General features: G+C 55.9%; 1 protein-coding gene across 2 annotated transcripts in view; it reads right to left on the bottom strand.

Moving 5' to 3' along the window:
* RBPMS (RNA binding protein, mRNA processing factor) overlaps window positions 1-16,149 on the bottom strand; it is a 104,046-nt gene extending 87,897 nt beyond the window's left edge. For both annotated transcript variants that reach the window (XM_074993823.1, XM_074993822.1), the window contains exon 1: window positions 15,917-16,149. In XM_074993823.1, the coding sequence (XP_074849924.1) occupies window positions 15,917-15,979 (63 nt within the window). In that variant the 5' untranslated portion in view covers window positions 15,980-16,149. The remainder of the gene's footprint in view (window positions 1-15,916) is intronic.
* Window positions 16,150-23,271: the final 7,122 nt, after the last annotated feature.

Genomic DNA, 23,271 nt, shown 5'->3' with positions numbered 1-23,271 from the left:
TGAACAAGCAGCATATTCTGTAAAAAAACCAACTCTGGACCCCCAACCCCTGCCCTGCTCCCTGCTTTCTAACTGGCCGCAAACTCTTTCATTCCTCTTCCGCCCATAAGATAGGCCAGCTGCTTCCTGTGTGAGAAATCACTGTTTACCATTCAGTATTAGAAATCAACTAATAATGCCAACCAGGATTTACTCCCTTATCCTGCATGCTTTGCCTTAGGGATATTTTTAATTCTTTGCAACCACCTAAAGTAGCTAAAATGCCATCTAGCACACCACAGGTTTGAAAAGAATGTACCAGTGAGCTCCCTGCTCTAAACCTGTATTGCCAGCCCCGGACATTCAAAAACCATGAGTCTGCCCTTAAAACCTTAAGGGACTGGCTAAAATATCACAAAGTGTTTTTTAAACAATAATACATTTGTGTTTTTTTCTTTGCCCACTGGTGCCAGAATGTTTAGGTCACACTCAAGTCATGTTCCCAAGCTTTTCGCTGAAACCACAAAATCCCAAGACTCCAGGAACCAGAGATTCAGGAAGATCACCAAATAGTGCACAAATATAAAATACGAACAATAGACAAAAATACACATTATACTCAGGTCTGACGCCTCTCAGTTTAACGCTCTGTCTATTTAAAAGCACAATGAATGGCTAGTACTATAAGATCAGATTGTCGAACCACGCTCTGCTATTTCTTGAGTCCAGGTAGCAAAATCAGGCCCTTATCCCAGGGAGCAAGCGGCATCCAACAATAACAAAAATTCCCCCAGGAAAATCAACTATTCTCCAACATTTGTTTGTTTCAACTCTGATGCTTGGTTCCTTACTGTGGCCGTGGCCCTGGAGAAGACAGAATGGGTTTTCATCAGGAAGTGTTCAAATATTAACACTCTGTCGTCCTACGACAGAATCCCGGAGACTCAAAAAAATCCTGAAATTCAAATCCGTCACATCTCGCTACTTAGATGTTATCATCCTGACCCACAGCTACGGGGTAGGACTTTGAACAGTTCTGAGAAGCCTTTGAGATCAGGCCTCAGAAAGCCAGGGCATCTCTGGAGTACTGTCTTGTTTTCTCTGAGAGTTCAAATTCAGGTCAGCCAAGTTTTAAATTATAAAGTTATACTGCAGTGTTAGTGCAGGAGGGGAAGAGGGTGGGGGAGTACCCGTTAGGAGTAGTCATGGAAAGCAGAGGGTTAAGCCCTGTGGGGCGGCTGTGAAATGCCACCAGACTCGGGGAGCAGGGACCAATCCCTGCTTTCTACTGCCCAGTGTGAGCACTTGGGCCAGTGCATTGGGTCTTAAGTGTCTTCAATGTCCCGTCGATGAGAGCGGGCACATCAGAACCAACTGGTGGGGTTAGTGCAGGCCCACTGACAGAGGGCACAAGGGGGGCAAATGAACAGGGGTTCAGCATTTCAAGGGGCCCAGAGCTCCCAGCCACCACTGCTGATCGCCCTTTGAAATAGGGCAGGAGCATCACTCTGCTGCTCCATGGAGCTACGGAGGGCCGGTGGAGGGAGGGCCCAGCCGTGTACTCCAGGTGGCACTACAGCCTGATCACCCTTGGCCCCGCCCCTTCATCCCAAGGCTCCGTCTCTTTCTCCCAAGGCTCCACCCCTTCTTGGAGCATGGACCCGAGCCCGCGGTGGCTGTCGGCCCTGCTGAGATATTGACATACGCAAGTCAGACGTGGCATTTGCGTGTTTGGATGTCGGTCATAAAAGGACGTCTGGCCAAGGTGGTAGACGCCCGGATGTGTGGCAGTAAAAGAATAAACCTCTGTCGCACTACGAGCCGGTAGGGAAGTCAGGAGAACACTGTTTCTAATCTAACAGGAAAGTCGTGACTCACATCATCTAGCCCCCAAACTGACCGAGATTTACACACAGGCCACGGAAAATGTGTGCTTTACTCTACTGCTCTGTTACACAGCACCCTCCTGCACCCATCCCAAAGCAATCAGGTAGGTCCTACACAAACAATGCTGTAAACCTGCTATGCTCAAAACACCAACGGGGAGGGGATTTGGCCCCTAGACAAAGGAGGTGGCTGCCGTTTGTGCTGTTCGGCACGTGTAGGGGCCGGGAGAAGCTGAGGAGGTGACCCCCTGCTGCAGTGCACACAGTGCCCTGCCCCAGTAATCCCCGGCCAGGCTGCTCAGGGACAGGTCAGGAAGGGGGCAGAACGGGGAAGGGGCACAGACTGCGGCACAGGGCGGAAGGGTTGCCTGGAGCCCTGCCCCCTTCGGCACAGCCCTGGCAGGAGGGACTTGCATTTTCCTACGAAGAGCTTCATCTACAGTTGTGTCTCCCACTTCCTGAGCTCGCCAGGTCCTGCTGGCGCACCTCACGCTACCCAGCTAGTCCCCCCAGCTCGGACCGCACCTTCAGCGACTCCCCCTCCGATCCGCCGCCGCCTCTGAGCAAGCTCTGGCCTCCCCTTTTCGCTCATTTGCCCGTTCTTGGCCTTCCGATAGCCTCTGCCCACTGGTGACGTCACAGACCCGGCCCACCTCCCTCTCCCCATTCCCTGGCCTCGGCTGCCTCTCTGACACCTCCTCCCTCGTGCCTCGGAGTCCCCTTAACTGATGCCCGTAACACCCCATCCGCCCTCTGCCCATTCAAACAATTTCCCACCCTTCACCTCTGTCAAACGCCCACGCGTGCGACCGCCTCGCTCAGGGGTGGGCGTGGACAGAGAGCTGCGGCCCTTACTCCCCGGGCCCATGGCTCTCTTGTGCTTCGACCCCGCTCTGGATTCTGTTGCCCAGGAGAGGATCCCTGCCTGGGTCGATGCGAGAGCCAGAAAGAACTCCACCACTGGCCTCCCAGGCGATAGAACGCGCACCTTTGGCCCTGGAAGCTGAGCGCAGGTGGCCGAGGGTCACGGGTCTACGGGCTGAAAGATCCCACAGGGCCATTTTACAGAAGAGCCATTTGCGAGGGAGCTGCCGTTTGGAAGCCGCTCGTGAGGGACACGTCAGCTGAACCCCTCCTGAGCGACCCTCACCCTTTCGGGGCGAGAGTCGTCGCCGTGCTCAGGGATTTCCTGGGCGCCCCTCTCTGGCCGGATGCGGGCTCTGGGGTAACAGACAGCTGGCAGCGCAGGGTAGGAGCAGAGGCATTGGCCGATTGGACAAGGTCCCAGGGCTGGACACCGACCAACCCAAGTTCGAACCCATACCACTGGAGAGAGGAAGGGCCGACAGAATCGCCAGGGCCCCTGGACGCGCGGGGGGCTCTCTGCTCCTGGCAGGGGCGGGGTCTCAGGCGGAAGGGGGGCTGGAGCAGGCAGCCCTCAGCACCAAGCCGGCTGATGGGTGTGACGAGGGTGGGCAATGGCTCCCGGCCGCTGCAGCTGCTACTGCAGCACCAGTGACGGCCGGAGCCCCAGGCCCCTTGGAAAGGCCGCGGAAGCGTCACTCCACTCGGCGCAGCTCTGAGGGAGGAGGGCCCACACCCGGCTCCTGGCGGTGCTAAGGGCTGGCTGCCCTCGGCCCTGCCCCTACTGCCTGAGGCTCTGCCCCTTCTGGGGGCGTGCAGCCGACCCCTGCCCCACACACACACCTGGCGACTGTTGGCCCTGCTGCCATGTGCCGCCAGCGCCAGGCCGCAGCCTCCCCAGCATGGTGCCCAGGGGTCTGAACTGGAGCTGCGTCAGCACAGGCAAGCTCCCACGAAACAAGGCTGCCACAGCTCCGCTCAGGTCACAGTCACACTCATGGGAGACAGCGATTCCCCAGAGAAAGCTCAGCTCGGCCTGCAGCAAGGGCTGGAGCCCAGCGCAGTTTTCCTGCCTGCCAAGCGAGGCCATCTTCCGCCTTCTGGGGGCGGGGCGGGGGCCTGCGGCTTTCGCGTGGAAGGTTCTTTCGCTGTGAACAATCGTGGAGCAATATTAAATAAGGAAAACAGTCAACACCGGAATGAAACATTTGGCTTTTTCTCATGTTTCCGTTGCCGAAGGCAGTTTTTTTTCCAGGCTTTTCATTCCAGGGGAAATGTCACTGTTTTGTTTTCATTCCGATTTGGCACAAATGTCAGCGTTAAAACGTGGGCCTTTCCCGTGGAGCAGCGTCTCAGCGGGCCGTGAGCGGCTGTAATTGCACCGCATTGTACATTTCTACGTGTCGGATACTAACAGGACCTAACATGACTCTCACTGGAGGCGTTAGTGTCTTTGTTTCTGTCCCTGTCCCAGCTGGGTCCCTTTGCCCCATTTCTCTGTATCGAACTCTGCCCTGCAGGTGATGGTTAGGGAAAGCTGGCAGCTCCCAGGTGACCCCAGAGACAGAAGTAGCAGGCTGCACACACAGACCTTGGACAGGAGACTTCTCACTACTGCGGTCACAGGGTCTGGCTGGTTCTCTCCTGTTCTGCAGCTCATTTAGTCACTTATGCTCCTATCTGAGCGCAAAGCTGAACTTAAGAGAATAAGAACAGCCATTACTGGGTCATACCAAAGGCCCATCTAGCCCAGTATCCCATCTACCGACAGCGGCCAGTGCGAGGTGCCCCAGAGGGGGTGGACCGAAGACGATGATCAAGCGACTCGTCTCCTGCCTTCCATCTCCAGCCTCTGACAGAGGCCAGGGACACCATTCCTACCCCCCCGGCTAACAGCCTTTTATGGACCTAACCGCCATGAATTTATCTAGCTCTTCTTTGAACTCTCTTACAGTCCCAGCCTTCACAGTCTCCTCTGACAAGGAGTTCCACAGGTTAACTATGTGCTGTGTGAAGAAGAACTTTCTTTTATTAGTTTTAAACCTGCTGCCCATTAATTTCACTTGGTGTCCTCTAGTTCTTATATTATTGTCACAAGTAAATAACTTCTCTTTATTCACCCTCTCTACACCACTCAGTACTTTACAGCCCTCTACCCTATCCCCCCTCAGTCTCCTATTTTCTAAACTGAAAAGTCCCAGTCTCTTTGGCCTCTCCTCAGATGGGACCCGTTCCAAACCCCCAATCATTTTACTCGCCCTTTGCTGAACTGGGTTTCTGAGCTGGTGAAAAATACTCCCAGATCAGAACAGAGGCATTTGCCAGCCCTGTGTGCAGGTGTCTGCGACACAAGCAGCATCCCACTCATGTTTTCCATCTGTGGGTGGAGTAAATTTTGTTACATGCACCAAGGCATGTGCACCACTAACAGAAACACAGGCTGCCAGCTCTGGGCACTCTGCTAATCAGCTGGGTGGCACCTGCATCTCACCTGGCCGGCTGCCCAAGGCTCATCTTTACAGGGAACCCTGGGCGCAAGACACAGGCAGTGGGGAATCCAGCCCTATGTGTACCCCCTTCCTGGGACTCCCACAGCACAAGCTGGGTACCTAGATGGTGGTGAGAACAGACCAGGGCAAGTACAGGCAGAAGGCCCTCTTAGCCAATGGCTTCCATAGCAGCTGACACCTGGTTGACCCCCTCCCTGGGAAAGGCCCTCCTCCTACCTCCTCTGCATTCCCAATCTGTCACCCGCACATCTCCAGAGACACTGGGCTGTGATAAGCTTGTTCGCCCAGCCCCCACTCAGCTCAGCTTAACCCTGCCATGCAAAGAGGCCCCCAGCTCATGATTCACAGAGAAAAGGCAGCCAGTCTGCCCTGCTGCGGGCGGGGGGAGAACACACCACCGAGCAAACCCACTTAAAAGGCTGAAAGGTGAGTGGCAAGTCAGTGAGCCTGAGTCACCGGCAAGGCATTTAATTAACTACTCCAAACCAACCCTTGAACCCAGCCTTAGCATCCCCCCGCCCCCCACACACACACACATCAGCAGAGCTGAGTAATTTTCCACTCGCAGTTGAGCAGCTTGGCTGCCCACTGCCTACTGACAGTAATGGAGGGGCCAGGAGACTGGCATCCTGGTTACAGAATAACGGGACAGCTGTGGAATATTTTACCGGCATTGCCCTGCGGTCATGTGGCCGGGTGTTTGTATTTGCTGAGCATCAAAGCAATTCACCAGGTCCCAGGGCAGTTGCTCCCTGCACCTTCCACCTTGTTGGTGGGTCTACTGTAATCACACACACAGTCCACGTCTCCTCCTGCCACATCATCTACAGGTTGAACCTCTCTAGTCTGGTATCCTCAGGACCTGACCGGTGCAGAACCAGAGAATTTGCCGAAACACAAGAGGTCAATACTGTCTAGCAGCCTTCCTGAGCCTTCTACTGCTTACTGGGCTCTTCGAAAACATCTAGGGGTAGATTACAGCTAAACAACAACACAGAACACTGAGAGCCAGGACTGGTGGCCAGAAATAAGCTTATGGGACCCTGGGAAACTTGGCCACACCCATGGTAAGTGGGCATCCAGCTAACTAAAATCATGCTGCACTGTGGATGTTGCCAGACGAGACTAGTGAGGTTCAATCCAAAATTCTCTACTAGAGGCTTTTAAGTCCTGGATTGACAAGGTCCTGGCTGGGATGACTTAGTGGGGGTTGATCCTGCTTGAAGCAGGGGGCTGGACTAGATGACCTCCTGAGGTCCCTTCCAGCCCTGTGATTCTATGATTCCATGAAAGGGCATTTCTCAGTGACTGACGATACACAACTGCCCAGCCCCAGATTCTTCAGTTAGCCCTGACTACCAGTTATGCCACCCTTGCTCACACGGAGGAAATCAGTGGAGAAAAGAAAAGGAGAATCCAGCCTTTGCATTCTATAGGGAGGGAGGCACATCCCACCCAGTGGATTTCTAAAGGTCACAAGAGGCCTGCGATGAATATAAGGAAAATGGTACATGAAAATCTAGAAGCAGCTCCTGATCTGTGGCCAATGTTCTACTGCCACCAGTCTCCTGCCTGGTGAGGCCGATGTGCCTTTGAACCTCAGACTGCTCAGGGGTGGCCGCAGCTACAGGTCACAGGGCCAGCAGAAGGGCCCGTTCCTTAAGGGAAGGATTAAATCGGGGTGGAAGGGTGCAGCGGAGGAGAAGGGCAGGAAGGCAGCAATGGTGCAAGCCAAAAGGAAGAGACAGGACAACGTCATGTGAGACACTGGATCCAAAGGTGCTGGCAGGTGTCTTTCCTGTTAGCACCAAACCATGTTCCTGAAACTGACTTGTCAAAGGTAGGCATCCTTCAGTCTGCATAGACTATGGATCGCGCCCTTTAAAGTTTCAATTGAGGACTTCATTTACAGCGTCTACTGTGACTATGAAGACCCACACGAGAGTGACAGTCCTTGCTGCATCTCTTGCAGATGTGGTGGGTGTCTGGCAAGTCCTTAGTGTGCTTTCTGTGCGCTTGCTTCTCCTCTGCTAGCTGTCTGATCCTCATCTCACCCTTCTGAAGGCCCTTGTGTAACCCCTACCTCCATCTGCTGCAGTCGTCTGCTAGTTCTTCCCAGTTGTCCAGCTCGATGGCTACCTCTCTGAGGTCTCTCTTGCAGACATCTTTGTAGCGCAGCTGGGGGCGTCCGAGAGGTCTTTTGCCAGAGGCTAGCTCACCATACAGGATGTCTTTTGGAATCCTTCCTTCATTCATCCTGTGGACGTGGCCAAGCCAGCAGAGTCGACGCTGCCTGAGGAGGGTGTGCATGGTTGGGATTCCAGCTTGCTCGAAGACGGCGGTGTTGGTCACTCTGTCCTTCCATGATATTCCAAGGATGCGCCTGAGGCAGCGCAAGTGGAAGACGTTTAGCCTCTTTTCCTGGCGGGCATACAGGGTCCAAGTCTCGCTGCCATAAAGGAGGGTGCTGAGGATGCAGGCTCTGTAGACTTGCATTTTGGTGTGAGTGTACAGCTTGTTGTTATTCCACACTCTCTTGCTGAGTCTAGACAGAGTTGTGGCTGCTTTTCCGATCCTCCTATTTAGCTCAGTGTCCAATGACAGGGTGTCAGTGACGGTGGACCTGAGGTAAACGAACTCATGGACGACCTGTAACATATAGTTGTCAATGCTGATTGATGGGGATTCAGCAACATCCTGACCGAGTACGTTTGTCTTCTTTAGGCTGATGGAAAGCCCAAAGTCCTTGCACGCTTTGGAGAACTGATCCAGCAGATTTTGAAGCTGGTCTTCTGTGTGAGACACTACAGCAGCATCTTCTGCGAACAGCATGTCTCCGATGAGGACTTCTCGCACCTTAGACTTAGCTTTCAGCCTTGCAAGGTTAAACAGTTTCCCATCAGATCTTGTGTGCAGCAAGATGCCCTCTGTTGAAGATCCAAAGGCATGCTTCAGGAGGAGTGCGAAGAAGATCCCGAACAATGTTGGAGCAAGCATGCATCCTTGTTTGACGCCGCTCCTGATTCTGAAAGCATCCGATAATGCGCCGTCATATTGGATGATTCCTCTCATGTCTTCGTGGAACGACTGGATCATCTTGAGTAACCGTGGAGGACAGCCTATCTTGTGGAGCAGTTTGAACAGACCATCCCTGCTGACCAAGTCAAAGGCCTTGGTCAGGTCGATGAAGGCTATGTAGAGTGGCTTCCTCTGCTCCCTGCACTTCTCCTGCAGCTGCCTTAGAGAGAAGACCATGTCAACGGTAGACCTCTCTGTGCGGAATCCGCACCGCGATTCGGGGTACACCCTCTCAGCAATCTTCTGGAGTCTGCCAAGGATGACGCGAGCGAACAGTTTACTAGTGACGCTTAGGAGGGAGATTCCATGGTAGTTGTTGCAGTCGCTTCTGTCTCCTTTGTTCTTATACAACGTTACAATGTTAGCGTCGCGCATGTCTTGTGGAACCAAGGAAAGTGGAATTTCACCCGGACAGCGAAAGTCGGCCCCACGCACATCACCTCCCCGTGCGGGAGGAAGGCAGCCTGGCTCTCTTCCGGCAGGGGACATTCCATCCCCTGGGAGCGGCGCTTACATCTATACTCTCTCCATTAACGGGGCACCTCTCTCCTGTTGGTTTACATTACCAGGCCCTGTGTTAGCATGTTGCCAGCCTGCAAATGCACGGACACACACAAGGCCGTCTTCGCTGGGCCCGACGGGGATTTGCTGCGTGCCTGGCAGCTGGCCTCCCATCTCACCCCCGCTGTTCGCGCCAAGTCCAAAGCCACATGGCAGCGGGGAGAGGAACATTTCTGCCCTGCAGGACAGTGGGTGTGATGCTTGTGTACACAGGAGGGCTTGGCCTTTGCACCATGGCTTCCCCTGTTCCCGGCAGCACAGCTGCGTGACCTGATGCAGGATGCAGCCCTCTCCATTGGGCATCTGCATGCCAGGTCTCTGGCGGTCCCCCAGCCATTCGAGGGGGGCTGACTGCTTTAGCCACGCTGCCTGGGGGAAGGCATATGGCCACAAAAAGGCAGAGGGCAAGAAAGATTTTGTCCCAGGCTGGGCTGAGTGCTCAGAGGCCATCCACAGCCCTTTCCTCTGTGAGAGTGTAGCCCAGCAACACAGGGTTATCCCTTACTGGTAGCAGGGATACCAGGGGCTTCCCCTCCCTGCCAGAGAAGCGGGTGTGACAGTTGGTGTGTCTCTGCTCGAGAGGAGCATCTGTAGCTGCCACGGGGCAAGGGGGGAGAGGGGTCCAGCTCTGCACCCCCAGAAGGGGCAGGGCCAAGGGTGGAAGGGGCTGGGGCCCCACGCCCCACACACCACCCCATGGAGCAGCGCAGCAGCCCGGCCGTGGTGTTTCAAAAGGGGCTGGACGCTACTGAAGTAGCAGCCGCGGTGGCTGGAGCTCTGGGCCCCTATACAATTGGTGGGCCTGGGCTTCTGATCCCACTGCACATCGCCCCACTTACAGCACAAAGGCCCCCGCCTGGCTGGCAGGGACCCCAGAGCAGAGGGGCTTGAAATTAACATTCCAGCAAGACGTGCCTTTCTGAGTGCTGGGCTCAGGGTCCCTGCAAGCTCAAGCACCTCTCACAGCTTTTCTTCACAGCCGAGGGTCAGACACACGCACCTCCTAAAATGCAAGCTGAGATTCTCATGAAACCCTGACAAGTCGCGGGAGCAGCCATGTTCATCCATCTCCACGAAGACAACAAGAAGTCCTGTGGCACCCGATAGACTAACAGATATACTGGAGCATAAGCTTTCATGGGCAAAGACCCACTTGGTCAGATGCATCTGATAAAGTGGGTCTTTGCTCACGAAAGCTTATGCTCCAAATAATCATGGAACCCTGTGAGCCCATGTGCTAGGGCCGAACACGGGTGGTTCCAGGCTTGCTCAGGGGCCTACTGGAAAGGGGAGAAGAGGGAAGAGTGTGTGTGGGTGGGAGGAAGCGGCAGAGTGGAATGTAGCAGGGCCTCCTGGCTGGAAGGATGCTCCCTGCTGCAGCTCAGGTCTTCCCACGCTGCACTTACACAGGCCAGGCGTGACAGAGGCTGGCTTTTAGGACAGGGCTGAGTCATCAAGTCACATGGCTGGTCATCTCCAAAGCTCCCTGAGCAGCCCACTGGGAGTGCCAGGGCCCAGGAGGAAGGAGGAAACCTGCACCTGTGGTTGTGGGGATGATGCCAGCATGGCTGAAATGCAGTGCAAAAGCCACGGTCAAAGGTACAGAGAATGTACAACTCACCTGCTCACCATCATCCTCCAGACATCCAGCAGAACAACCATCCTTCTGACTGTCCCAAAATGGGTCCTGGCTGAAGGATGTTCCCTGCTGTGTCACCTGTCTCCCCGCACCGCCTTTACACAGACCAGCTGTGCGTATCAGCAGGCAGGATCAGCCACAACGAGTGCAGTTATAAACATGCACTGCTGGGTCAGGGCAGTGCTGCTCCTGGTACGGCTGGGCTGAAAGACACCCTCCTCCACACAGCCTGTCCTAGCTGGCACTTACATGCAGCCACAACACAGTGTTTGTTCCAGGATAACTGCTGGGGAGGAAGGGAGTTTTTACAGGTCATTGTACGGGGTGCTCTTCTAGGGACAGAAAAGTGTCTACCCTGGGCAAGCAGATTCCCCTGCCCCTACGGGATTAGCCATACTGGTGTAAGTTCCTTCTGGCAGATAAAACCCCCAGCCACACTTGGAGAATGGAACCACACTAGTTATCCTGGGCTTGTTAGAACGTGGTGTCAACAAGTTCAGAGACAAGCAAAGGCCCCAGGCAGATTGCCTGGTGGACAGCTCTACAGCTGAAGCCAACCCCTTTTGCCCCTTCCAGCCAGCCCCAGTCCTTGCCAGCTGTACAGCATGGGGCAGCGCCTCTCCCAACCATATCTCCCACGGCAGAGGCTGGCTTTTAGGAGAGGACTGAGTAATCAAGTGACATAGCGGGTCATCCGCACAGCGCCCTGAGCAGCCCACTGGGAGCACCAGGAAGGGCCGAGAGGATACGCCCTGGGAGGGAGCCTGTGCCCCTGCAGAAGACTGACCTATATTGGGGGGATGGCATAGAATGGGGCTGGGGAAACATCTCAGAACAGAGGGAGTATCACAGAGTGGGGGGTGGAGGGTGACCCCGACAGTAACACAAAGCTTTGATTTTATGGAAATTTGCCACGTTTCCCCCTTCACTGGGCAAAGAGCTGATGTGCCAGCCCCGCCGATGGAGCGAGAGGCCTTTTCACCAGTGCTGCTCCACTTACACCCACCCCCCAAGGGAGAAAGGTCTGGGGGATACTCATTGGGAGACACCTGTTGCTGGCATCTCCGAAGCACTTTCTCTACAGCCCCAGCTCTTGGAGTCAGGGGATTCCCTTTCACTGTAAAAGGTAAGTTTCCAGCCATCTCGGTTGGAGAGAACTGTTTGAGAAAGTTACCTGGCTGCAGCCTAAAAACTCAGCGACCAGCAAGCAAAGGAAAAGACTTCAACACGTATTATCCTACAATCCAGCGAGTCGGGGGTGAGAGCCGAGGTCTGAAAGTCTGGACTCGGCAATACTGGAGCTACAACTGAATTTCCCACATGGAAGTGTTATGAGACCAGTGTTCCCTGTAGGCTTAGCACTTGGGTGGCTGCCCAGCCGATTAGCTGAGCACCGACAGCGCCCACTGCCAACAGCCCGTGTTTCTACTGGCGGTGCACATCCACACATGCCTCAGTGCAAATAAAATTAAATCCACACAAGAATGGGAATAATTAGCGGGACCATTGTACGTGACAAACGAAAGACGCCTATGGCGGTAAATAACCACAACAAAACCCAGCCAATTGTCGTCCCTTTCCATGGCAAAACCTCAAGCCTCTGTATCAGAAAACAATCCTGAACAATTAAATTCCCCCTGCCCCAGGCAATGTTGATACAAAAGTGACAGAGATTCACAATGCAGCCACACAGTCAAGGTCAGGGGCTCTTTACGCATCAGTCAGAACTCCTCAAACACAGGCATTTCCCCCGTCTGCTCCTGGACAAGACACCATTTTGTTTGCTACCCAGCCAAAGTTTGGGGGCAGCTCTGCCTTCTACTCTGTGCTTTGTTTGATGATTTGACTGAAAGCAGGGTTAAGCCCTCAGGCAGTACAAAATAACCTATAGCTCATTTAAATACAATGAAAACCAGGCCCACTTCCAGTCCCTGAGAAGACACACAATCCTGTGATGCAATAAAGAGAAAAGTACTCAAAGTCCCACCTGCCCATTCATCTAAGAGGAGTACTAGTTTTATGGCCAAAAATAAAAATAAATTATCCGTTATGGGTATTACCCATGCATAGGGTGGGCAGCTAGTGTTAGGACCTGGTACATTTGCAAGCCAGCTTTCCAATCCACTTCAGAAATTATGCATTTGTCCTTTTAATGCAGGCTTGAATTCTCTGGTGTGTTTCAGCAGAAAATGGCTGGCTCTGAAATGACTATCCCAAGCTTTACGAAGCTAACCAGCAGTCCTGTAGCACTTTTGAGACGAACAAAATTACGATCACAGTGAGAGACTGTGCCACAGCCTCTATCATTTTGTTAAAGTGCTACAAGGCTGATCTTTTGTTTTGCGAAAATACAGATGAACCCAGCTACCTCTCTGTGACTATACGAAGTTTTGGCAAGTTTAATAGACATGTTGCATTTGAATATAAATTATAATCATCCGGTCCCCATTGAGGAACAAAGAGCTTAAGAAAGCTGCCATTGCCCTGTTATTTCTCGGCAAGATGGACCTGAGACCTTGATGCAAATCTGGAGTCGTGGCTGATAGAGATTTGCTAATGGGCTCTTCTGTGTAGCAGAGAGAAAGGGATAAATAACATGACCCGGGGCTGCAATCTGAACCTGGACAAACTGAGACTGAAAACTACACACACATTTTTAATGGTTAGGGCTTTAGCCTTTGGAACAATTCACCAAGCCTCCTGGTGGAGTCTCTATCACGGACAATTTTCAGATCAAGATGGAATGTTTTGTTTTTTTTTTTCCACTAAACGATGTGCTGTAGGAACTACTTTGGGGCAGTTCTTTGGCCTGTGCTGTGCAGGTCAGGCTAGGATCACAAGCATCCACTGTAGCCTTGGAATCTATGAATCTGTCCAAAGAGATACGACACATCCTTCCTCTGCTGACAGAGGTGGAGGAGGTCAGGGGTGGCTGCTATTACACTCAGAATACCTAACTGCTGAGGGGCAGCTGTGTTAGTTTGTTGCATCACAAAGCAGTCCTGTAGCACCTTAGGGTCTAACACATTTATGAGGCCATAAGCGTTCGTGGGTTTTACAGAATACCTAGTTCAGCCAGACTTCCCACAGCAGGACAAACCCCACCGCTTATTGGCCAGCTAGAAAATATTCCCCATCTAGTGGCATAGGAACAGTCTGAATCTCACCTTCCACCCTCCGGGAGCAGGTTGAGAAGCTCCACATTATACGATTCATACTGAAGTATTTTCCTGGGACTGGATCCAATTCAGAGACACACAGATAGCAGGTGGGGAGGGGTGCGCACACATGTATGCCACTCGCACAGTAAGCCAGTCCCCAAATAAACCCAGGCATTTACCTTTACGCAGGAGAGCCCAACTCAGGGATGGAAGGCCCCCTCCTATGCAGGAGGGCAAAGTAACTACTTCAGAATGGCAGAAAGCCCCAGCTTCCCAGATGGCAAAACTCCATGGGCTGCCTCCAGCAGAGCCCAGGCAAGTATCACTCAGCCCTGAGCGGCAACCCAAAGAACCAGTCCTGAGGTTTAAACCACTATTTATACTTGGGTTAGGGTGACCAAATCGCAAGCGTGAAAACTGGGGGTGCAGGGGACCATATAAGACAAGGCCCCACATATCACGACTGTCCCTATGAAATCAGCACATCTGGTCACCTCATCCCTTATGTACTACCAAGTATCACTTGCAGGCTGGGATGGGTGTGGAACACACTGATTGTACTTGGTCAGGAAAACCTAGCTGACTGCAGGACCCGAGAGCCTGTCCCCTGTAAGCCGAGCACATGGGTGGCCACCCAGGAGATTCAAATGCCGCCCGGCTCATTAGCAGAGCACCTGCAGCAGGTACCGCGTGTTTCTATCAGTGGTCCACATCTGCACATGCCTCGGTGCACAAAACAGAATTTATTCCACGCACAGCTGGAAAAAAAAATCACCTGAGAGTTACTTCATTATGTGAAACTCCTTAAACCCTCCACTGCACTTCTCGACGGTATCCCCATAGGAACACATGCAGAGCATGCACCAAATGGTGGCGAGAAAAGAGACAGGAGCGATTTGACCGGCCCAGGGGAATTCCACCCTAGGCGGCTCTCTCTCCCTGGTGGCCAGTCCCAGGAGTTTGTCCTTTGGTCTGGGAGCTACTGAGACCAGCTCTCAGCTCTCCTGGGGGGGTCTGGAGACAGGCGAGTGGCTCCAGACAATAGGAGAAGCAGGGCAGAGAGGCAGCTCGGTATCACAAGAGACCGCCCGGGAGAGAAGCAAAGGGCCTGGGGAAGAGGCCTAACAGCCAGCTGGGCCCCTGAAGTGCACGGGCTTTACAGAGCAGAGGGAAGCACAGGGGGAACACAGAGGGGTGGGCCTGGCTTGCCTTGAAGTCAGCCTGCTCCAGCGGGCCACAGACTCAGTCTATTCAGCCAAGAGAACAACAAGAAGTCCTGTGGCACCTTATAGAAAACAGATATTTTGGAACAAAACAAGAAGCAGTCAAGTGGCACTTTAAAGACTATCAAAATGGTTTATTAGGTGATGAGCTTTCGTGGGACAGACCCACTTCTTCAGACCAGAGCCAGACCAGAACAGACTCAATATTTAAGGCACAGAGAACCAACAACAGTAAGCAAGGAGGACAAATCAGAGCATAAGCCCATGCATCTGACCAAGCGGGTCTTTGCCCAGGAAAGCTTATGCTCCAAGTATCTGTTAGGCTATAAGGCACCCCGGGACTCTGGTTGTTCTCGCAGTCACAGACTAACAGGGCTCCTCTCTGATTCTACTCAGCCAAGTCACTAAACGCCCTGAAAAGCCGCCAGGGGCCCGGGGAGACACCGCCCCGCTCCGTGCAAGCCAACCACCCGGCCCCCCGCCTGCCTGCCCGGAGACTGTGGGCAGCCGCCTGCCCTGCACGGGGGGCTCCAGAGAACGTGGGGAGGGCTCGCTCCTGCCCCGCTGCTGTCCCTTGGTGCCCAGCCGGGCACAGAAAGCCGGAGCGCCCGGCCAGGGTGGGTTGGAGGGGTCCCGCCAGGCGCGCAGCCCCGCAGCGCCCGGCTAGGGTGGGTTGTGGCGGGGGGGAACTCCAGGCACACAGCCCCGGGCAGGGGAGCCCCCGCCAGCCCCAGGAGTGTCCGGGGAGCCCCGCGCAGCGCTCTGCTGGGTCACCGGCTCCGTGCGCTCCGCGGCGCTGCGAGTCCCGCCGGGGTCCCCGGGGCTCCGTGCGCCCCAGGCTCGGCCCTGCAGCAGGGCAAGGGCGGGGCCGGCCCGAGCGCGGCAAACACCTGAGCGACCCCCGCCGGGCCGCGGCACAGCCGGGCTGGGGAGGTGGGACCCGGCCGCCCCCTCGGGAGCCTCTCGCCCACCCCCGGCCCCGCGCCGCTCCCCCGGCCCCGCGCCCCGCAGGCACCTCCTCCTCGGGCCCGCTGGGCTCGGCCGCGCCGCTCTCCTTGTCGGCGGGGAGGCTGTTCATGGTGCCGTCCCGGGGCGCGTGGAAGCGGCTGCGGAGAGGCTGGAGCTCGCGGCGGGCCACGGCAGCATCCAGGCGGGGAGCGGAGACCGGGGCGCGGGAAGCCGCGCTGGGGCCGGAGTGCCCGGTCCGTGCGCCCTGCGCGCTGCGGGCGCCGAGGCCAGCACCCGGGGGCGGGGCGGGGCGGGGCCGGGCTGGCGGTGGGGCCGTCCCTGGATCAGGCCCCCCCCCCGGTGCCCCACACTCGGGGCCAGCACTAGCGCGCCCCCTGCCGGCGATAGCGGCCACAGGGGGCTCAGGGAGGCCGCCCAGAGCAGCGGGCTTGGGGGTTTGCCTTGGTTTGGCCATGAGTTCAGCCTTGGCCCCAGCAGCCAAACGGGCAGGGTCTGGGCCCCGGCTGGGCTCGCTCCTGGAGCCGGGCAGCCCCCATCCATTCCCCCAGGGCAGCTGGCTCTGAGTGCCACTCGGCTGCCTGCCAGGCTCTCCCTGGCTGTCTGTGCCACGGGCGCCAGCCTGCACCCCCAGCGCCCGCGGGAGGGAACGAGGCGCCTGGGGAGGTGGCAGCTCTCCGGCTCTGAGGCAGTGGGGGGGGGGTTGCTCCCACCCTCTGCTCCCCTTGGCTGCACAGGGTGCAGGAATCCCGCAGGGAGGGTCGGTGGCGTGCGCCATGCAGGACCTCAGCCGAGGGGCCCGCTCCTTGCTTCTGGCCTCGCCCTCTGGGAAGCTGGGCGGCCAGCGCTGAAGAAGGCCCCGGCCCAGCAGGGCTCCCTGGAGTAGCTGGTGGCGGGGGGAGAGGTGGGTCACGTCGGTGCTCTTCCAGCTTTTCTCTCACCACCCAGCTGCGTGACACAACAGGACTACCTCTCCTGACAGGAGTGCAGTCTCAGGGGTGGGGCTGGGGGCATTTGGGTTTAGGGGCTGGGGCAGGGGCTGGGGGCACAGGGTTACTTCCCAGAGCACCTGCTTAGCGGAGCAGTCGGGGTGCCAGGACAAGCTCCCTACCAGTCCTGGCACCATCTGCGCCTCAGAAGAGACTAGCTGCAGGTCCGGCTCTGCACGCTGCTTTTGCCCACAGGCACTGCTCCCACCCCCCCAGGAACCAGCCAATGAACGCGCGGAGCTGGTGCTTGGGCAGGGGTAACAGGCAGAGCCCCCTGCCTAGGAGCCAGACCTGCTGCTGGATGCTTCCAGGATGCAAGGCAGCCCATGTTGCCGGGGAGGCAGGGAGCCCTGCAGCAAGGCCCACCAGTGCCTGAGATTCCATGCCCCGGTAGCAGGCTGTAACCGATGCTTTGAGCCGCACTGGCTCCCCCTACAAGGAGGAACCTTACATGAGTCCAGCTTTGCCTCTGTTCTGGGGTTCTCCACACCCCCTAAGTGAGAGATGAGCAGGAGAGCACACCCTGCAAGCAGATCTAGCTGCTGACAACCACACACATGCTCACACTGCTCCCTATACGATTCGCTGCCTCCACTGCAGCCCCCCTTGGCCACAGCTCATGCCAGCGAGTGCAGTCTGAGCCCAAGAGGAGTGGCTGTGTCAGAGCCAGGGTGGAGGAGAGACCGGACGGTCCCACCACACACGAATGCCCTGATACCGAGGGCAAGGGAGAGAGCCTCTCAATTGCCTGGGGCCAAAAGAGGCATCTTATTGACACTGGCACGGGAGAGAGGTCACACTGCCAGTCCCCAGTAGCTGGACTAGGAACAGATAAGGATGACATGACCCATGGGCTTCTCCCTGCGCACAGCATATGTCCCCTTCCCTGGGGGTCCTACCCATCCTGCAAACCCCAAGCACCCCGCTGGCAAGACATGCAGAGCTTGCCAGGCCCTCTGCCCCATTGCACTGGGCCACGAGGCAGCCCAGGATGTCCAAGCCCTTTGCATGAGATGCTCAGAGGAGCATCCAAAAAGAAGCAGCTTCCCCAACCTGTGGGAGCTGCTTCGTTCCCTCAGAGGTGCCTGTTGGACCTGCCTTGGGCCGCACGTTGCGAGCGCACACTTCCAGGAATGCCTCTCTTCTTGCTACCCTGAACCATCGGAGGCATCAACATTTGCACCTGTCCAAAATATTTTTCCAGGCCTAGTGCAATTTCTGGCTGGAGCACATGGCAGTTTGCTGAATGGGGAGCTTCTGTAGTCCTGGTATGAATGAATCCCTTGGCCCTGACCTGGGACTCAGAGCTGCTCCTCGACGGGTGCAGCAGGGTTAAGAGGCCGCCCTGGGGCACAGCAGGAGCCTTGAGGTGTGTCTCTTTCTTAACTGGGCTGTGGGAGGTGGAATGAATGGGTGGATTGTTCCCGCTCTGGCTGAAATGACCCCTAGTGAATGGTGGAAAGCTCCTCCCGTACCCAGCAGAACGTCTCTCCCTCCCGGAAACTTAATCTGCAGCCTGGGCTTGTGAGACAGCACAGCATTGTACAGGGCTCCTGGAGCGGCAGCAGCCACCTTCTCAGGTGCGGCCAGAACTGCAGGACATCTGGGCTGCATGGGGGACGGGGGGGGTGGCCCGGTGCCTGCCGCTCTGTGCCTAATGGGATCCCTGCCTGTAAAATCACCTCCCCAGCCGGGACAAGCCCAGCGCTGCCTTAGATGCCTCCATCCAACTCCAGCCTCTGAATTCTCCCGCTGCTGCCCTCTGGCTCCCTCCGCCCTGTCCCTAGGCAATGCCCAATGCTGGTAATGTCCTGTGCCCCAGAGGGGGCCTGATTGCCCTCAGCCTCTGGTGCCACCTCGGGCTGCGTGGAGGCTGCTGCTGAGCGGCATCCCTGCAGCCGTGGACAGACTGAGGCGCAGGAGGCGGGTCTGTGCTTTCCAAGATGTGGGCTTGTATCTCTGCAGCCAGCCTGTCTCACAGGCTTCCCGCACAGCAGACAGGTGCGGGGTAAGATCCCCTGCCCCCAGCACTGGGGTGATGGGACCGTGTCATGCTGCCACTTGTGGCTGGTCTGTACCAGCTGCCTCAGGCACACAGGGCTTGGCCTGTGGGGTTACCTGGCCAGGGCAGCAGCCCCAGACATGGGACTCTCGCACCTCCCAGGATCCTAGTGGCCGCCGGGTTCCATCTGTGTACACCTGACCTTAAACAGCCCCCAGGGCCTGAGGCAGCTGGTGGGGGCCCTCCCTGGGCTTTTACCTGCAGCACAGCCCAAGCTGGGTGTCACGCAGGTGAAGCAGTGTTACCCCCCCACCCCCACAGCATAACAACACACTCCACTCAGGCTGTTTTCTTGAGTGGGGAAATCTCCTCCTTCCCTTCCCCACCTCCTCACCTGCCATTTGCAGTGACCCAGGTCCTGGCCTGGCACAGACAGCTGGGTGGGGCTTGGTTTCAACCCAATCCGGTGCTCACAATAGAGCAGTGAGCAGGTGATGAGAGGTGCTTTGTATGAGCGAGGGCGGCCAGCTCGCCTGGAATGTGGGCCGACCAGGACGGGCGGGGAGCGGAGAACTCTCTCGACGTTGACTTTGGGCTGTGTTCGAGAACTAGAGCCGGGCCTGTAAGGCTGCAACCCGCCGGCCATGCCCGGGGAGCTGAGTGCCGCAGGACTCTTGGAAAAGGGGCACCCCCGACCATGCCCCGCCCCAGAGCCACCTCACTGCCCACCTCAGCGATGCTGAGTGAAGAGGCGTGAGCACAGAATGGACCCATGGTTCAAACGCTAACCCGGGGGTGGAGGCCTGGGCTCTGTTCCCACCTCTTCCACCATCTCAGGGCTGCTGGGCACGTCACTCCCCCTGCCAACCCCGACTGGATTTGCAAAGATGTTGGGTGCCTAAAACTGCAGCTCGGTGCCTGGGGAAATTTCCATGGAGCCAGCCAAGCCTCAGGGTCTTGCCCAGACCGGAATGTGGCCCTGTGCACTTGCTGCCAGCTCTTCAGGCACCCAGGAAGGGCCCAGCCCTGTGACTTCTCCCTGGGCAGCGCTCCTAGGGACAGAGGAGAATCCCCAGAGCTGGCTTTAATTAAAGGCTTTCCTGCTGCTTGGCCAGGGAGGGAAGCAGCTGCTTTACCTCTTTATCTGAGGCCAGGGGCCTTTCTAGCAGCCATGGCAAAGCAGGGGACATCAGCTCCCTTCAGTGGGGGCCACCCTAGGGGCACCGTGAGGCCAGCTGGGGGGAGAAGGATTTCTGGGGGGAGTTTCACTGGCATAACAACCCCCAAAATATTTGGATTCCAAATGGAGCCAGTGGGGTGGGGGTGGGGGTGGGGGTGGGGGTGATGGGAGCCTCTGGCCCTGGCACATCATGGGAGACAGAGTCTGACCATAGGACCTGGCTCGTGGCGAATGGGAGTCAGGCACCCAGGAGGTGCTGGGGACCATTCTGAATGGACACAGCAGCCGAATGGCTGAACACCAGCCTAGGACATTGGAAAGCAGCTCGTCCCTGGGAAACATTGGTGTGGAGAAAGCCAAGATAATGGTGAATGCTGCAGACAAGCTTTGCCAGGCAGTGGTTTGGCCACCCTTCGCAGGGAGGTGTGACGTGGGCCGGCATGGAGGTGCAGTGACAGAGGGGTGGTGTGTTTGGAGTGAGCAGCAGCAGTAACACAGACAGGCTGCGGGCTGGGGTGAGAAGCAGCGGTGGGAGGCTGTGGGACAGGGTTGAGAAGCATCAGGAGCAATGGGGCTGGTGGCAGCTGCTAGCACTGGCTGTCCTGCGTTTTCCGGTTTCACAGCCTGGCTTCCCGGGGGCGGGGGGCGGGGGGGCCGTAGCAGCAGGTGGGGGCGGAGAGCTCACAGCCAGAGGTGATGCGGCTGTGGGGATTGGGCAGGAAATGAGGTAGACACAGTCCTGCACAGGCAGGGCTCGGGGGGCGTGTCAGAGAGAAGAGTCCGGGGGCCACAACCAGCTAAGCCGAATGCTTATCTGAGGGTCCAGCATTCCCTGGAAGCTGAGCGCTAGGGCGGCCACTCAGGTGCCGCCCAGCTGATTAGCAGAGCGCCCACAGCCAGCAGCGTGCGTTTCTATTGGTTGTGCACTTCCGCACATGCCTCAGTGCACATAACAAAATGTGCCCCCCCCCCATGGATGCAACTAATTAGAGAGAAAACTGCAGGGGGCCCCCTTGGAAGCTGGGAACGGCTGTGGAACAGGCTTGTGCAGTGCTCACAGAAGGTCCCTATCCCTGTCTTCCTCTTCCAGCCCCCCAGGGTGCCAGCAGACCTGGGCAGGCCCTTCTCACAGCAGGAGAGCTCAGATCACAAGCGAAGCGCTTTACTGTTGTGGGTCCCGCACAAGAACGGCACCTAGAGATGCCAGCAGGAACAGCCCTTCCCAGGCTACACTCTCCAGTCGGTCGGGACGGAGCAAAGATCCGCGTAGCCAGCACTGTACCTGCGTATAACTCCTCTGGGGGCAGCGTGACCCAGCACAAGGGCTTATCACCAGCTCTCGCTGCTCTGTGCCACAAAGGGGCGTAACTCGGGGGGGTGGAGGGGGAGAAGGGGGAACTGTCACTGGGCTCCTCCGTATTCCAGTATAAGGCAGGGGACAAGTATGAACTGTACTAGCTAGAGTGGTGTAACCTCCTGGGTGGGCACTCTGCCCCAGTTAACACTAGCAAGCTTTGCAGGCGGACTTCTCTCTCCTAGGGGGATGCCTTGGGTACAGGCAACGCTGAGTTTTCCGAACCAAATATGCAACACTGGGGAAAAAATGCTTTTGCCAGTACAAATACATCTACGCGAGGGCTACTGCTGGTTTAAGATGTTATTAAATAACCCAAGTATCAGGGAGGGAGCTGAGTTAGTCTGTATCTTCAAAAACAACAAGAGTCATGTGGCACCTTGTAGACTAACCAATATTTTGGAGCATGTGCTTGTCATCAGATGCATCTGCCGAAGCCGGTCTTTGCCCACAAAAGCTCATGCTCCAAAATATCTGTTAGGCTATAAGGTGCCACAGGGCTGAATAACCCAACACTCCCTAACCAAGATTGCTAGACTAAGAACTACCAGTACAGTCCTGGTTTAAAGGCGTCAGCTTCCACTACACGTGCAACGTTCTCCGGTCTGGTGAACTCCTTAATTAACAGACAATAATAATGATGACGACAAGGTCACAAGCCCTTGAGTTCACTAGGGCTGGTAGTGCTGGCTTGAGAAAGTAACACCCAGCCTTGGGCTTTATCCTCCTCTGTGAGACGGGTTGGCTTACATGGAGTAAAAGAGCTTTCGCTCCCCACACCCTGGCTACCTCCTCCTCCGCCAAAGCCTAACCCCAGATTTACCAGTTTCTAGCTTTACCGGAGATGGGAACAGATGGCTCGGAGCATGAGGAAAGGGACCGACAAGACCAAACACCACGCCACCGCTCTGCACGTCTCCGCGACTATCTGCACCCTGAACATGGTGCACAGTGCTGGCTGCCCCATCTCAAAAAAAGGGTTTGTCATAGCGCATTCGGTGTAAGCCGCCGCTCCCCGACCCCCTCCACTTCTGGAGCTCTGCCTGTGTCTGTTTTTCAGGCCCAAAGGCCAGTTCTTATCCTGCCCCTCTGACGGGAGGCCATTGTTCACATCTCCACCTGCAGGAGATGTCCTTTGTTAGCGGGACTCCCATTATCTCAATCCTCCATTGATATGGATTGGTTTCAGCTAGTTCTTTAAAGACCCATTCATACCACCCAGCAAATCTCCTGACAATACCTCTTATCTCCTCCTCTTCCCAAGGAGTGGATTTAACCCTTTTTCACCCCTTTTGCAAAATTCAGAAAGAAACCACGACACTCACAAGAATCCCAAAAATATTACGGAAAACCTCTTGTTACCAGGTGGAAATGATTTTCCATTGCTGGCCCAATTTTCATTAGGGATTCAAACAGCAGTCGCCACAGCTTCTAGAGACAGCTCCTTTTTATACATTGCATTCAACAGCACCTCTCAAAGCAAAGAGTCCAAAAAGACATTATCTCTGACAGCCTATTTCAGAAAGTTCCCAAACCAAGAAGCAGCCGTTTTTTTCTGGCTTTCCAAAAGTGCAGAGCTACTTTCTCCTTTGGTTTCTTAGATGTAACACTGGGTTACAAAATGGCAACGTGGACACATAAGGTTTCTTTAGAATTGCTGTTGTGTCTTTCTACTCCAGCTCACAGGGGTCTTGGGGAAGACATAAGCTTAAGCAGGGCAACTGTGGCTTTTTTCACCAGTGTTAAGCCAAGGGCTGTTCTCCCATCAGTGTCTGCATAAAAATGCTGCTCAAGTCTATGCATATGTTCCAAAGGCTTCTTTTACTAAATTGGGAACTGCCCTTACTGCCACGGGCAGCCATTAGCTCCGCTCTCTCCT

Source organism: Carettochelys insculpta, chromosome 4, assembly GCF_033958435.1.
Source record: "Carettochelys insculpta isolate YL-2023 chromosome 4, ASM3395843v1, whole genome shotgun sequence".
Taxonomy (NCBI): domain Eukaryota; kingdom Metazoa; phylum Chordata; order Testudines; family Carettochelyidae; genus Carettochelys; species Carettochelys insculpta.
This window is presented reverse-complemented; position numbering and strand designations above follow the sequence as displayed.